Below are 16,953 nucleotides of genomic sequence, written 5' to 3'. Positions count from 1 at the left end.
GGGCAGGGGGGCACCCCCGTCACACTGTCACGTGCTGGGACGTGGATGTGACCTTCCCACTCTGTGGAGAGGACACGTCCACACGACGCTTCTCCAGCTCATTCGTGCGTGGCCGACTCCTCCCGCTACACCATAAACTCTGCAGAAGCGGGGCCTGTGCGTGGCAGGGGCTCAGGACATATCTTTGGAATAAATGAATAAAATAAAACAAGTGCGGGAGTTCCCCTTGTGGTGCAGCGGAAACGAATCCGACTAGGAACCGTGAGGTTGTGGGTTTGATCCCTGGCCTCGCTCAGTGGGTTAAGGATCCAGCGTTGCCGTGAGCTGTGGTGTAAGTTGCAGCCTCGGCTTGGATCCGGCGTTGCTGTGGCTATGGTGTAGGCTGGCAGCTCTAGTTCCAATTCAACTCCCAGCCTGGGAACCTCCATATGCTGCGGGTGCGGCCCTAAAAAGTCAAAAGACTGTCCAGATGGGAGCTTTATGCAACTGCACAGGAAAGAGAGCGAACCCACTAAGACAGAGAGACGGGAACGTTGGCAGCGCGGCTCAAACAAGACGCATGGATGGAAACCTTCCTGGGGGATCGTGTTGGGGTCCAAGCAGTGCTGGGACCCAGGACAGCGCACAGGGCCCGACCCTGGCTCTGACTTCCTAGAGTGGGAATCACTGTTGACAGACGCCCCCTCGGCCCACCACGTGGGACACGAGCCACATCTCAGACCTGAAGGTGAGGGTCGGTGAACCCACCCGTCAGAACGTGCACTTGAGCCAGGCCTTCCCCTTCTGCTGGACACAGTCCCTTCTTCCGGGCGATTCTTGAAAATCGACTCTCAGTCACAGCTCAGGCACCGGCTCATCCTCTTCTGAACACACACATCAGAAGCAGCGACGCCTGCCCACAAGCCCAGAACAACAGGAGAACAACAAACGAAGCCTCCTTGAAGGGACTCTGGCGGCCTGGGCGTCACTGCACGCCTCACTCACGCCTTACACAGAGCCGCTAAAACGCTTGTCGCTGCCTCCATCAATGTTAAATTGTTTGAAAAGAGAAAAGTCAGCCTGGATCACTCAGGACTCTGGCTGAAAAGGCCCTCTCCCTCCTGAGCGCCCCTCACCCCAGCCCCAAACACCGGAAGGAGGCGCGAAAAAGGCCAAGTGCAGGAACTTCGCCTCCTTCTGCATCCAAGGTCAGGACAGACCTGAGATGCTGGGGGGGCCAGCCACTCCCCTAGGCTTCCCCGCCCTCAGAGGAGCCCTGCAGGGCGCCCCACCACAGGGCAGGCAACAGGGCCCCCTCCTCGGAGTCTCAGATTTGGGTGACAGAGGAGGAGAGTGACAGGCCAACCCCTCCTGGCGGCCCCCTGGGAGGCGCTCGCCAGGGCCAAGGGTGGGCAGGAGGCGCCAGGAAGGGCACTTCCCACGCTGGTCACTGGGATCGTGTTTCCTAGGACAGTGCTGCCACCTTTTGGAAACCGAATGCCGGACATGCCAGCTCCTCTGCAGTGAGGACAGGAGGCCTGGTGTAGACAGCAGGGAAGCCAGTTATCCGGGGCGATGGACGGTTCACATCGGACTCTTGACAAAGCCATGTCCAGAGGGCATTCTGCAGCCATCCCCAGGCAGTGCCAGGACCCAGAGCAGCTCGCGGGGGCCGCCCCTGGCTCTAGAGTGGGAACCACTGTGTGACAGACTCCCCCCAGCCCACCACGTGGGACGCAAGCCACATTTCATTTACCTACTGCATTTTGGTTTTTGGGTGTTTTTTTTTTTTGCCTTTTTGTCTTTTTCTAGGGCTGCACCCATGGCATATGGAGGTTCCCAGGCTAGGGGTATAATCAGAGCTGTGGCCACTGGCCTACACCACAGCCACAGCAATGCAGGATCCGAGCCTTGTCTGCAACCTACACCACAGCTCACGGCAACGCCAGATCCTTAACCCACTGAGTGAGGCCAGGGATTGAATCCGCAACTTCATGGTTCCTAGTTGGATTCATTAACCACTGCGCCACGACGGAACTCCTCATTTACCTAGTGTAACTCATTTACCTTCGAATCCTGTCTTACTGTACGCATGTAAAGACGTCTAAAGGGGTTCAAGGAACAACAACGTGGAAAGCCCTGGGCGAGGGCTTCCACAGATGAGCAACGAGAAGCCCAGAGAGGCGGTGACCACAGTCACGGAGCTGAGAGGCCCCGGCTGGTCTTTCCCGGGCCCCACCAGCCACGCCAGCGCCACCAGCCCCACTGCTACTGTCTCTCTCTGGGAGGGGGCACCCGATGGCTGTCCCAGGAATGTGACTGTCGTCTCTAACGCATCCATTTCAGGATCCTGCCTGGCTGGCTCGCCCGGTGGCTGGGCATCAATAGCAGGGACCATATCCGAGTCCCCGGGGAATCGTTTTCAGAACATCCACGCCTGCCTCTCCTCCCTGACCCCATCTCCTGGCGGCTGCCCTCCAAGTGCTTCCCGGGGTGTCCTGATGGCTCCACCTCTCCAGGGTCCTCCTAAGAGCCACTGAACAAGACAGGTCCTCAAAGAGACACACAAGAGGGAGTTCCCGCTGTGGCTCACCAGTAACGAAGTCAACTAGCATCCATGAGGACGTGGGTTCAATTCCTGGCCTCGCTCAGTGGATTAAGGACCTGGCATTGCCTCGAGCTGTGGGGTAGGTCACAGACGCAGCTCAGGCTCTGCATTGCTGTGGTTATGGCTCTGGTATAGGCCGGCAGCTGCAGCTCCGATGTGACCCCTAGGCCTGGGAACCTCCCTATGCTGCGCATGTGGCCCTAAAAAGACATGAGAAACTATTACGGGTAGTTGCCTCTTGGGTAGGGAGCTAGACGGCCGGGAGATCGGGGCTCAGAGGTGTTTCACATTCTTACTCTTGACCTCTGACATCTAAACCATATGAACATATCAATTATTCAAAAACATTTTAATTCAAATTATGCTACCCACCCAGTTGGTATATGAATGAATAATTTATCACATAAATCCTGAAGGGGCCAGAATAAAACTCGCTCCCCAGTCCAGCCAGGGGTCAATGCCAGGGACAGGAGAAATGGGGCAGAAGCTCTCCCGCAAGAAAATGAGCAGCTCAACATTCTTCGGCCTCTTCACCCACATTTTTAAGGACACCCAGGGCACCTTTCTCTTTGTGGGGGATGATAGTTTGAAACCAGAATGGGAGGCCGCTGAGACAGAGGTGGAGACAATGTTAAAAGGCTGGACCAAAGGAGCACACCTGCAGGCAAGGGCAGAGGAAGACACGCTGGAGGGGGGCGACGAGCGCCCCTTCCCGCCCATTCTCTCCTGGGACCCTCCTCCGGTGCCCGCAGCTCTGCCTGCAGGCGGCCCTGGCCGGGTGCCCTGCTCCAGGATAACCATCTCCTGTCTCTGAGCCTCAGTCTGCACATCTGTAAAGTGGCACCTGGCTTCAGGAACCACACTGGCCCCACCTGAAAAGATGTCTCTCCTTCCACTCCTGGCAGGGAAGCCGTACCAAGTTCCCTTTCCAGGCTGGCCAAAGACACAGCCACAGCCTGCAGGTGAGCCACCAGCTGGGGAGCAGATTTTCTCAGCAATTAAGAAAACAGGGACACGGATACAGGCCAGGAGTTCCTGGGGGAGGAGACCAGGCGGGGGTGCACTAGGAGGGCGGGGCACGGCTGCTGGGGACCAGGCCAAGGGCCAGGCAGCCAGCGGGAACAGAGGCTCCTCTCCTGAGGCTCCTGAAACTCCCCAGACCCACCCTAGTGAAGCTGCCTCCTTCTCAGGCCAAAGCTTTAATGTCCATTCTCTCTACTTTTTTTTTTTTTTTTTTTAGATATGCACTTATGGCATATGGAAGTTTCCAGGCTAAGGAACAAATGGGAGCTACAGCTACGCCAGATCTGAGCTGCATCGGCGATCGAAACCACGGCTCATGGCAATGCCAGATCCTTAACCCACTGAGCAAGGCCAGGGATCAAACCCGCGTCCTCATGGATAACAGCCAGGTTCTTAACCCATGGAGCCACCATAGGAACTCCCTCTCTTCTATGGCTTTGAAAGCCAAGTGCAACAGAGAAGAAATCCAGAGAAGACGGCTTTTAAAACTCAAACAATATCCAAAAGGAGGAAGAACAGTCTTCTTTTCCCACATACTCGTGCTGTCCTCAGGACCCCTCCCTAGAGACAAGACGAGGGCATGTGCTTTCTGAGCAGACCCCACCCCAAACTCATTCATTTCCTCCCCGGATGCCTGGGTCCTGCTATCCTCTGGGCTAAACGCTGGGAGTTCTCAGTGAGCAGGACCAGCGCAGCCACCTTGCCACAACCTCTTGTGCTACGGCCCTTGATCATCACACGTCCTAGAAGAAGAGAGTTCCACAGAGAGTTCCGACACAGCTCTCCACGCGTGCTCCGTGACAGCGGGGGAGCAATCAGCTCTTCCCCAGTCCTTCTGCGGAGAAATCACGAAATGACAAGGGCCCGGGGAGGACTAGTTCTGGGGTGGAAAACAAGTTTTATCGTGAGCATCAACTCGGATGGAGCCAACGGTGCCGGCTGCGTAGCTACTGGGAAAGGATTCGCAGCCTGGGTGCAGGCGGGAGGCAGGGAGGCAGGAGGAAGCCGTGGCTGATGCGCACCCTTCGCAGCAGCCCGAGAGGGAGGCGGTTCTGACCACTCGGATCCGACCTGGACCCCACCCAACGCCCGTGCTCAGAAGAGGGACCGTGACGCCCTTCGCGTTGCAGCCTCGCCTGAATCACATGGCATCTTAGTTGGAGAACCAAAACCAGGACGCACACCTCCTGACTCGAAGACCAGCGCCCCTGCCACCACACTGCTCGAAAACCTTGCTCCTGGCAAGAGGCCAGGGGGCCAAGGCACGCTGAAGACACCGTGCCATGTGACACAGATCCCACCATCTCTCCAGGAACAGAAATGGGGACATTAAAAGGAGCCCGAAGATGGTGCCAGCCTGCTGTTGCCAGAGTATTACGCGAGAATTACTAACCCACAGAGACGTGGATATGGACTGACGACTAAAGCTTGAGTCGTTTCACTTAGGTGTTTCTTCCCAAGGGTGTTGATTGATTGGCCAACGCCGCCGTTAAAGAAGGGTGGGCGCGCAGCCCGGCTGGACCCTGGAAAACTTAGAAAGGCTGCGGAGATGAGGTCCAGGCGCGCTGCTTGGAAACTTGGCTTTGCTCTTCTGACATTTCAACGAAGCCAAAACGTCTGCTTCTCTTTTGATCGCCCATCTCCTCAGTCTACACCATGGCTGGGACTGGAGTTTCTTTGGGTAACCGCCTCCTCGATCCCTGAAAGGCAGGCGCCACAGCTGCTCTGGCTGCCTGCTTCCACCAGCAGACAGTGCTTTCCCCTTGGCATCTGGAGGCTGAGAGGGCAAGGGCTGGGGAGCCTTCCACCGCGTCTGCTTTGCTCCTGCGGGCCGCAGGGAGCACGGGGGCTGGGAGCTCTGACACCCCGCCCCCGAGAATGGTGCCTCCAGCTGCCTCCCCTGATTTAGCTCGGATTGGGGGCCATGGGACAAGGCCATGGAGCAGGGGCGGGGGGCCAGTCCTGCAGATGAGTCCCTCAGCCAATGCTGGTAACTCTGCTGTTCTTAGCAGGGACTCCACAGCAATTCTGAACATTGAGACCTGAGAAAAAGTCCTTTGGGGGTTCCTGCGAGGCACAAGGAAGAGGCTACTTACTTTTCTGCCTTGGGGCTTTGCCATGCAGACACATTTGGGCACCAAGAAAACTGGGCGGCTGGAGAAGCAATGCAGGGAGGCCACCACGGGGGCCCCACGGAGCAGCTGAACCAACCTCCCCCTTGAACCCAAGGCGAAGGGGGCTCACCCCACCCAGGGAGCTCTTCTCTTGTGTGAGGCAATCAACGATCTGCTTTGCAACTAAAGACACCCTAACTGCTGTGTGATGTGACTGTCACCCTCATTTCACAGAGTGACAGAAGCAGAGAGGGCCTGTGAGCCAACGACCCAAAGGCACACAGCAAGCAGACCACGGGCAGGAGAACCAGCTGAGCCTGGCCAAGCCTGAGGCCTTGTCTCTCCAGCCTCCCCCGGGCCCTGCATACAGAAGGGGCTCAGAAGTTCCCATCATGGCGCAGTGGAAACAAATCCGACTAGGAACCATGAGGTTGCAGGTTCGATCCCTGGCCTCGCTTCGTGGGTAAGAATCTGGTATTGCTGTGAGTTGCGGTGTAGGTCACAGATTCGGCTCAGATCCCACGTTGCTGTGGCTGTGGCGTAGGCCAGCAGCTGTAGCTCCGACTGGACCCCTAGTCTGGGAACCTCCATATGCCGCGGGTGCAGCCGCCCCCCCCCCCAAAAAAAATCATAAGATGCCCCCCGAGACCGGCAATAGATTCTCTGGGAAACCCAAGCAGCCACCACTGGCTGGCTCCTCCCCACCAACCAAGTCTCCATTTCAGCCATTAAAGAACTTCCCACACACCCTCTGGAGATGCTGGACCTGGAGCTGAGGCCAGGGAGCAGGAAGCCTCTGGAACCCTGAGCTACCCCAGGGCCTCCGCTTCCACGTGGTGGGGAAAGCCCCGCTCTGTGTCACAGGGCTGGACTTCAGGACTGTCAATGGCGTGAAAAAAAAAAAAATCAAAATCAGGGCACAACACTAACCAGGTATTATTAGCAAAGTGACCAGGCCACCCCCAGTGCAGCTGCCCCACCTCGGTGCACTGCGGTCTCTTCAGTACCTTGTCTCACTCACAAGCAGGCAAAGAAAGGGAAGAATGACTGAGCAGGAAGACTCTGAACCTTTCAGATGGAGTAATTAGTTCACTGCCGCCCGCGGATGCAGAAGGTCTGTGAGATGATAAAAGCCACTGAGGCGGATGCAGGAAAGCGAACGCACGCAGGAGCCCGGGGCTGGCTTTCGCCTGCCGAACTGTGCGTCCACAGCTGGACTGCCACAATTACATGTGGTGCGGACCTGGGCTTCTGTCTTTTTTTGTCTTTGCTTGCTTTTTAGGGCCACACGTGCGGCATACAGAAGTTCCCAGGCTAGGGGGCGAGTCGGACAAATGGGAGCTGCAGCTGCCTACACCAGAGCCATATAGCCACACAGGATCCAAGCTGCCTCTGCAACCTACACCACAGCTCATGACGACGCCGGATCCTTAACCCACTGAGCAAGGCCAGGGATGGAACCCGCATCCTCATGGACGCTAGTCAGGTTTGTTACCGCTAAACCATGATGGGAATTCCTGGGCTTCTGTGTTGAGTGCAGGCAAGGCAGTTAACCTCTACGTTTCAGACAGAAAATCAAGATGGAACCAGGTATCCCTCCAAGCACACCCCACGGAGTGTGCTGCAGGCACAGTGCCGGGCCAGCGGCGAGCAAAAGAGGTCGTCCCAGGAGCAACACAGACACAGAATCGGGCCGTGATGACGAGTGTTAGCACAGTAGGGCTGGAGCCCCAGCAGGGGAAGGGTGGGGTGACACAGCTGCTGAAGACAGTGGGCGGGCACAGGAGCTGTGGGACAGGTGCAGCTGGGGGAGGGAGGGAGTCTGCGCGTGGACTCTGTGCCTGGGCGGACGGAGTGACAGCCTCCAGACAGGGCTGGCAGGTGAGGAGAGCCCGAGCACTGATGCCAGGGACAGAAGGAAGTCGGGGCGCTGTCAGGGGAGGACAAGGCTGGACCCTTCATCTGCTGAGCCACCAGGGAACCCTGACATCTTGGATTTGATGCAGAATGGCTGTCAACCTTAGAAGAAAGTCCTGCATGAACGTCTCTCCTTGTGACTCAACTCCTACCTCGTTCCAAGAAGATCTGAGGCAGCCTCTCAAAGTGAAGCTCAGGGACAGGGCAAAAGCCACTCCTGGGACTGAGTATTGGGCAGAATCCCTATGCGGCCCTCTCTCCCACTGGAGGGGTTCTCAGTTGGTTGCGTTTACGGCTCAAACAAAAACAAAAGAAAGTCAAACAAGCATCCAGAAGCTCCCAATCCTAAGAACTAAAACCGTTACCAGAAGACAGAATACTCTAGGGGAAAAAGAAAACCCAGCAATTAGTTGACCAGCTTTCTGATGGCACAGAGATGGGTGTGGCCTGGGGGGTGGGGAGGGGGTGGGCTCCAGAAAGACATCCTCTAAAGAGGGGACCTGCTCAGGCCTTGGGCTGCTCTTCCCACAAGGAGTATGATGAGAGGCCGCCCGTTGAGAACAACTGATATTGTCCAAGAGCTTCAGGTCTATCATTCAAGAACGGGACCGGCATCTTCCGGGACAAACAAAACCCTCTGAGAGAAGCACCTGCGTGCGTTCCAGGCTTTTCTGTGGCACAGGACATGGCTGAGTCCACAGGCACTTTGGGAGAAGCTGGGCTGCTGCCACAGGGGGGAACCAGAGCCCCTCCAACGTTCACTGGAGGTGGCTAGGCCTTCCAAGGTGGGGTTCACGAGGCAGCGGGGCTGCCTGCCTCCGCCACACAGAGCCAAACAAGGGCCTCGAAACCTGAGCATCAGAAACCACAGAGACTTCACTTCTCTCCTGAAATGGCATCTCCTGTCCCATCACCAAATGCTATGTCACACCGTTCCCCCCTCAGCTCTGACCTCTCTGGGCTTCTGTAAACTGGGCTCTAATGGGGACTAGTAAGAACAGCAATCAGGGGGCTCCCACCGTGGTGCAGTGGTTAGTGAATCTGACTAGGAACCATGAGGTTGCAGGTTCGATCCTTGGCCTTGCTCACTGGGTTAAGGATCTGGCATTGCTGTGAGCTGTGTGTAGGTGGCAGATGTGGCTCCGATCCCGCGTTGCTGTGGCTCTGGCGCAGGCTGGCAGCTGTAGTTCTGATTCAACCTCTAGCCTGGGAACCTCCATATGCCGCGAGTGTGGCCCTAGATAAAAAGAAAAAAAGAATAGCCATCATTATGAACTGTTTACACTAACAGCTACAATTTCTGAGAACCGACCATAGGCTATTTTTTGTTTATATGCTCTCATTTAATTCTCACACCATCTCCTCAGGAACACAAATCCCATTTTATTAATGAAATTCTGGGCAGTGAAGGCAGAAAAAATTAGTTCCTATGTCTTGGTGTAAGGAAAAATATCTTTTTAAGCTGAGAGTGGGGCAGGGAGGTGGTGTGTTAGTGTTTGTTCTATTATTCCTTATCCTTCTTAGCCAATTTTTTCCATTTAAAAAAAAAAAAAGAGTCTGAAGTTTACCATCAGCCTGAAAATGTGGTGGTACCAACACCGACAGAAAAGCAGGATGCCGGGGGGCTGGCTGCTCGCATCCCCAGGCCCCGAGACTCCGTCACCTGGTCTGACCTCTTAAAGGGGGGGACAAAGAACTGCCCCCCAGGGAGAAACAGAGAAATGAGAGACGAAGGCAAAGGACCCGATTCGGGAAACTCTTGTTCCCCAAGGACATGTGGCCGGAGGTTTCTGAATTGTTAGGCGCAACCTCTGTTAAAAATGATGGTGCCAAGACTGAGCTGAGTGCAAAGACAAACATCATTGTTTTAAACCCTCTCCTGCCACAGGAGAAGTTACCAAGTAGAAAAGAAGACTCGTTCCAACTTCACTGTATGGGTTTGCTTTTGCTTGTTTTTCAAGAAAGAGAAAGGCCCTCAAATTCCTCTCCTTGAAGGATCTGAGCCGCGTCTGTGACCTACACCACAGCTCATGGCAATGCTGGATCCTTAACCCACTGGCCAAGGCCAGGGATCAAACCCATAAACTCATGGATGCTAGTCAGATTCATTAACCACTGAGCCACAATGGGAACTCCCAAAACGCTCCTAACAATGCTTGATGCCACACTGCAACTGTACTCGGCAGAGCTACTGTAGCAACTCTAGAGATCAAAACACGGACCGTAATAAATAGTAGCATTGACATTTCTTCCTGTGTGTAAAACTTAGGTATTTTTAAAGTATTTAAATATAGCAAGATTTTTTGAGTATAATTTTAAAATATTTTAAATATGAAGGTTTATCATTGATATACCATTGTTTGCATGACATTTTGTTTCACATGATTTATAAGCTGGAATTCTTAATGAAGACCCAAACTTCTAATTATCATGTATTCATAGAAACCTGTAATTTTTTTTTACTGAAATTTGCTTTACAATACACCCAAGAATGAGAGGGGCATCTGCCTGTACTGTAACACCCCTCTTAACCCCTAAACCTGCACGAAAAGCACAAAATGGCACCATCTCTGGAAATCAGCTGGAACCAAGGCCCAAAACTCAAGGGGCAGGAACTGACGTGCACACTTGGAGCCCATTCACTTCTACATTTGACCCAGAAAAGAGCCTCAAAGGTCATCTAGTTCTACTCTTCCACCTATAGCCGAGGAAACTGAGGCCAGGGACAGACATGACATACAAGTCCTCAGCAGTCATTTGCCAGAATAAAGTTCCCCAAGCACTAGAAGATCAAAACAATAAATCAGTGGCAGAGATGGTATGGCAGTTATACTTAGAGCAGTGACAAGTGGCATGTGACAATGGAAGATAAGGCAGAAAAACTGAGGTGTTCATTACAGAACCATACTGGGTCTTAATGATAAAATATGAATCTGAATTATCACAGAAAGGTCTTACACAGTTTCATCAAGAACATTGAGCTCTCATTCAAAGGGGTCATCTCCAGGTGTCTGGGAGGTTAAGTCCTGTGGTCCTATGGATTGCCCACATGCCCAACAATGCTAGATAACTGTTATATAATGCATGTGCCTGTTTTTTCAGGGACAGGTAAGGTGGTTTTTGAGATGTGCACACATCTCACAAACAACATAAAACAAATACTCTGAATTACGAGGGCTGAAATAACTTGTAAACAGATGACAACTAATCTAAATGACCTGAAATAAAAATGATTGCAAATATGCCCTCGAGAACGTAAAGTACCTAAGCATTACTAATCACCACTCCCAAGGTCACATGTGTGTCAAACGGCCAGCGTCTTATCAATCTGATGAGGTTGTGGGAGTCCAACGACAGGCAGACCATGTAGCTAAGAATTCATTATTCCAGCATTAAGAATTTTATTTTTATAAGATCTCCATCCTCTGGTCAAGTCTTTCTCCTCTTCTCTTCCTTGTAGCTCAGCTTTAGCTCTCAGCAACAAGACAAGGAGGAGGTGACTCTGTGATAAGACACCTCTTCTATTTCGAGACTTCACATTTGTTCTTTAGCATGCTCCTGGTATTGCCCCTATTCCCCTGTCCCCCACCTAGGTCATCCCTTCTCCATGACCTCTACAAAGAGCAGAATATCTAAACCCTCCCAAGGTGATCTCATGTCCTTGTGTGAGCACGAGGTTAGCAGATGGAGCTATATAGCACATGAGCTTGCTTAGGATAATGCCTAGTCCCCTGTACATCTCCCACCCCAAGGGACTCTCAATAGGGACTCAGATTCATGCTGCTGCCTTTACATTTCCTGCTATAATTTTAACTACATTTATCTCATCCAGTTTCTTTGCTTCACAATCACTTCAAGAATGATTTATAGGAAAGAACAGGCACTTTGGAGTCAGAAAATCCTGGGCTGAATCCCAGGTGCAGCATCCAAATTGAGCTCCGGGACTGAGAACAAGTCACTTCTTCTCCCTGAGCCTTAGATCCTCAAATGGAAAAGGAGATGGCTCTACAGTCAATGAGATGACGTCTATAACGTACAGAGCAGATACACAGCAGATGCCCAATTCCTTCCCCTCCCTCTCTCCCTGCCCCCCTACCTATAACAACTGGCCCTGGCCTCTTTCTCTGAGTATTTTCTCCCATCTCTACTCACTGACTTCTCCCCATATGCTTCTTCTTGGCACCATCCTCTACACCTGAACTCTGAAGAGTGTTTGAGAAACCTATATCGGGAAATGTGATTATAGAGCATTGCCAGACTGTGGTTCTTGAAATAGAAATAACAAGGCCGCAAAATAGGATTAAGCTATAGAGGGCTGTCTAAAGACTGAGGGAACAGCCAGCCCTCCGCCCCTCTTACTCCTTACTTGCCAGACTTAAAAAATAAAAATATACATAAAATTTCATTTTTGGAAAAATGACCAATATTTTTCTCGTCTGTCCCCATGACTGAGGTAGCAAAGAAGAAAAGTGGTAGGGAAAAAGAAAATGAAGGCCAAGACTCTCAGAGAAAGAGGTACCTGACCCTTCCCGCTGGTAGCACCACAGAGTTTTAAGTTCTCTGAGACAGGGAATTCCTGCCAGAGTTAACTCAGTGGCATCCCAGAGTCCCAGAGAGCCCCAGGAGGCAACAGGCAAATAACAACCAGCATCTTTCCACTCCAGGAAGCTTCAGAGCTTACTGGGGAGGTGGGATGGGTTTTGAAGACTTCGGTTGCCCAAGCATCTTCAGTATCTATACAAATGCTTGATATGGGTTTTATGGTCTTTTTCACTCGTTAACTTTTTTTTTTTTTGCTTTCTTTTTTTGTTGTTTTTGCTTTTTCGGGCCACGCTTGTGGTACATGAAGTTCCCAGGCAAGGGGTCCAATCTGCCAGCCACAGCCACAGCAACACCAGATCCAAGTCACATCTGCGACTTAATGCCACAGCTCAAGGCAATGCTGGATCCTTAACCCACTGAGTGAGGCCAGGGATCAAACCCACATCCTCATGGATATTAGTCAGGTTCATAACCTGCTGAACCACAAGAGGAACTCCTCTCACTAACTTTTTAAAACATTATTTTATTCAATTGAGGAACATATTTTATATTTCATATAACCCTCAGAACATTGGAAAAGGAGAGATAAGCTGCCCATACTTACACACAGAGAGTATTAATTTATTTGGATTAGCATTTTGTTTTTGTTTTTAAAGGGGGGTTGATAAAATTACACATGAAAAAGCACATATGTTACTGTACAATTGAAATATCATCTCCTGTCAGGATTATTGCAATAACTTCTCAACTGGGCTCCCAGCTTCCGCCCATCCAGTCTCTCCTCAGCCCAGCAGCCAGAATGATCCTTCTACAGCATGTCAGCTCATGGCACTTCCCTTCTCAAAGTCTTCCCAGTGGCCTGAAGGGTCCCATGGGACCTGTACCCACTCCTTCCCCCGCCCCCCGACCTCCCCTGCCCTTGGCCCAACCACAGCACCTCTGCCTACAGCCTTCTCACCCAGGACACCCCTCTGCTCGCTCCCTCCACCATGTCAAGTCTTTGCTCTGATGTCAACTCACCCAGGATGCCACCTCTGGCCACCTTTTCAAATCACAGCCCCCATTCCTGGCATGCCCTACCCTCCTTCTCTGCTAAATGTTTCTCCATTCCTGCGGTCCCCGTCACTTCACTCTGTAGTTCACCCAACTACACATTTTGTGTGCCCCCCCTGCCCCGCCCCAGGAAATGACAGGGCAGAAATGTTGGCATTTTCCTCCCCGCAGCATCCCCACCATGAAGAACGGTATCCAATGCGCAACAGGCACTCAGCAAAATTACTTAGAAAATGCTGAATAAACACAAGGTAAAAATAAGGAAGTCTTATTTTACTGGGGTAAAATATATTTACTGAAAAGCCAGACAGTGAATCAACGGGGAACCTTCCTCCAGACTGCAGAGATAAAAACCAGCTCTCCTCCTGAAGCCCCTCCCCGGCTTGCTTCTTTGGCTAATCAGACAATCATAAAGAGCCAGAGAGGGGTGTGTGAATTTCCTACTTCTGCTATTAATGTTCGGAAACGTAGGACAGAGATTTCTCGCTGCTGGTATTTTACAAACATATCATTTTTTTAAAGGACACACCTGCCTGAAGTAACGTCTTTTTAAAGTGCTTCCCACACCCCCCCCCCTCAGGCTAAGAACAGACAAAGTCCAGACCAGAGGATACACTGCTCATCTCAGCACCTGGGCATTCAGTAATGTCTGCTGATGGGCCAAGTTCCCAATGTCACCCTTCTAGCCAAGGTCCCAAGGAATGACCCGTATTTTTTATTTATTTTTTTAATTTTATGGCGTATGGAAGTCCTTGAGCCAGCGACTGAATCTGAGCCGTAGCTGCAACCTACGCCACAGCTGCAGCCAGGCTGGATACTTTATCATCGAACCTGTGCCTCCACAGCACTCCCAGCGCTATAGTCAGGTTCTTAACCACTGTGCCACAGCGGGAACTCCCAGAATAACCTTTCAGTAAGAGACGTGCCAAATGCCACGACACCAGCAGAACCCCTGTTACCTCCCCTGGGCATCCCTGATGAGCTGCTGCAGGTCCACCTCCTGCTTCCTCAGGGTTCCAAACGACGACTGACTCTCCACGAAGCCTTTGCCTCCAAGGGTCAGCTTGACCTTGCCCAGCGCCGTCTTGAGGGCCCCACGCGTATGGTTTTCAAACCTGCCCTCGTACTTCACAAAGTCCGACTCCACGACCACTGGAGTGAATGAGACAAGCAAAGCAGTCTGATGACGATATGGTCACCTCCGTGCCCAGGCCACCCGGCCCGTGGAGCCCCGTGGGAAACCCGGGGCTGGCATGCCAGGCGGGAAGCGGGCGCTCACGCTGGGCGCATGGGCAGAAGAAGGTGGGGCCCCGCACAGCTGGGGACGACTGAGAGCGTGTGGGCACCAGAGGCCCGGGGCTCTGCCGGCTGCTTTTTTGGTTTTTTCACCTTGCAATGGCAACATACACAGATATAGACAAGCGCACAAAAAGTAGTGTTTCACCAACGATGTTAAGGCAAACACCTCTGTTAAGCCACGATCCAGGTAAAGAAACAGGATGTTTCCAAAGTGTGCTTTTCCAGGAAAAAGGGACTAGATGAAGATGACACCCAAGCACAGAGAAAGCAGCCCGGCGCCCCACCCTGCCCTGGGGAGTGGCCTGCCTTCCTCAGATGCTGGCAGGTTGGCCACCTGAACGTGTCCTTGGGCATCTTCCTTTCCTGCCTGTGGCCTTGGAGGGAAACTCTCCTGGCCGTACTACCATCTCCATTCAGATAGTTCTCTCCCCATGTTTACCTGTCTATATCTGACCTCTCCCCAGTCCTTCAACTCTTTACCAAGCAGTTCCTTATCTCTGCGCGCCTGATAAAGTCCGCGGGCACACCCTTCCTCCCTACTTCAAACACCCTCTGCGAACACACGAGCCCCAGACTCTCCATTCTCCCTTCCTGGCTTCCCAGACACTAAGATGCCCCCATCCAGCTGGTATCCCAGCTTCAATCAACTCTCCTGGGGACCGCGAGCTCTGCATCTGGCCACAGCTGGTGGCGGCTACAGCCTTTGGGACCTGCCCTTTTTATCTGGACACTAAAGATCAGTATCTGATGATCTCAGACTTGAACTACCAGCCCTCTCATGTCTCCAGATGTCTACTGTTCTCTCTCTCGCTCTTGCTTTTTGTTTTGTTTTGTTTTCCTGGTCTTTTTAGGGCCACCCCCGTGGCATATGGAGGTTCCCAGGCTAGGGCTAGCGGTTGAATTGGAGCTGCAGCTGTGGCCTATGCCACAGTCACACAGGATCCCAGCCTTGTCTGCGACCTACACCACAGGTCACAGCAACACTGGATCCTTAACCCACTGAGCAAGGCCAGGGATTGAACCCGTATTCTCAAGGATACCTGTCGGGTTTGTTACCGCTGAGCCACGATGGAAACTCCTACTGTTCCCATTTTTCACTGAACCAAATACTACCATAAAAATAGTCTCAGTCACCCCCATTCAATAAGTCTACACTGAGAGTCTCCTAGGAATTTCCCTCTAGGCCGTTTCCATTTTCCTGATCCGAGGCTCTCCTGGGCTCCTTGTGGTACTTCACAGTGGATTCAAATCCACTTGGAGTCTGAAAGGTTTCTTTCCATCCACTCACAGCCTCCAACACCTGTATTTCTTTCACCCAGGTCAAGAAAACCCATCCCTTAACTAAGGTTAATGAAAAGTTAATCACCATTCATTACCTGTGAAATTTACAAAGGAGGGAATCAACTCTGTCCGAAACAAAGCCTGTCAAAATGCCCCAATTCCAAGCCTTTTCATAGTCACATCATGAGAATACACTCTGGGAAATGCTTTGGGCAGCAGCCTAGAGCAGCTGTTATGAGCCCAAGATTTTGCCACTACTCCAACATTCCTCGCTGGGAGACTCGGGTAACGTCCATCTCCAGAACCTTAGGTTTGTCATATGTAATTTGGAGATACTCTAATACCTATCTGTTGGGTTCTGCTGCACACTGGTGTCTGTAAAGCATGGGACATAGAGCCTAGCACAGACCAAGTGCTCAGTGCATTCTCTCAGCCACAGCAACATCATTTTCTGATCAACAGGACAGCCCCGGGCCGTACCAAGTGCTACACAGACAGAAATTCTACCTTCAGGCCCCAGTTCTGCTCTTGATCAAGCTTATTACCACTGCTGACAACTCCGTCCCCAAGACGGGACCTGCAGCTGGTGAGGACCATCAAGACCGCCTGGATATCCCCAAATGGCGCTAGACACACCTGCAAAGTGGACATCGTTTGTGCATCCATCTGCCTGAGGTCAAGTGCTGCAGGTCAAAGGGAAAAGTGAGGAAGCCAACAGGCTGTGGCTGGGACCGCCAGCCATCAAGTTAGCATCCTCTATCCTCCACATCCCCAGCCAGCACAGCACTCTGGTGTTGCCACAAGTGGAAGGAACAACAGAGGTGCGGCCTTGCAAATCTGCCCGGTACACAAAGAAGAGGGCACCTGTCACCACATCCCTCACACCCACAGGACGCAGAACCAGGGTGCCGCCTTGGCTACAGGAGCTGAGACTGGCCAGGCCTTTCTAACAAGATCTTGGAGGACACCACAAATGAGGCAACTCAACAGCACAGAGCAGTCCAATTACTCTGGGGTCCATGGTCTGCTCTGTTTTTTTTTTTTTTTTTCTCTTGCCTTTGGTCTAATTTAGTTATTACACCAGAGTTATTACACTAAGTTCCACCAGATACCTGGGGGCGGGGGAGATGACATGAT

The 16,953-nt window shown here is 52.2% G+C and overlaps 1 protein-coding gene across 18 annotated transcripts in view; it reads right to left on the bottom strand.

The window, feature by feature from the left end:
* GSDME (gasdermin E) overlaps positions 1–16,953 on the bottom strand; it is a 56,348-nt gene that overhangs the window by 26,484 nt on the left and 12,911 nt on the right. For 14 of the 18 annotated variants that reach the window (XR_014834155.1, XR_014834159.1, XR_014834154.1 and 11 more), the window contains one exon: positions 14,196–14,388. The exons of the other annotated variants lie outside the window; for them this stretch is intronic. Coding sequence is in view for 8 of the 14 variants with exons in the window: in XM_021078675.2 (XP_020934334.2) it covers positions 14,196–14,388 (193 nt within the window). In the remaining 6 variants the exon portion in view is untranslated. The remainder of the gene's footprint in view (positions 1–14,195; positions 14,389–16,953) is intronic. 18 annotated transcript variants of the gene reach the window in all.

This window comes from Sus scrofa, chromosome 18, assembly GCF_054392235.1.
Source record: "Sus scrofa isolate SSC_HxYL_T2T_F1_AM1 chromosome 18, Sscrofa_HxYL_maternal_Yorkshire_Landrace_v2.0, whole genome shotgun sequence".
Lineage (NCBI taxonomy): Eukaryota > Metazoa > Chordata > Mammalia > Artiodactyla > Suidae > Sus > Sus scrofa.
The sequence above is the reverse complement of the archived record's forward strand: the minus strand, read 5'-3'. Positions and strand labels throughout refer to the sequence as shown.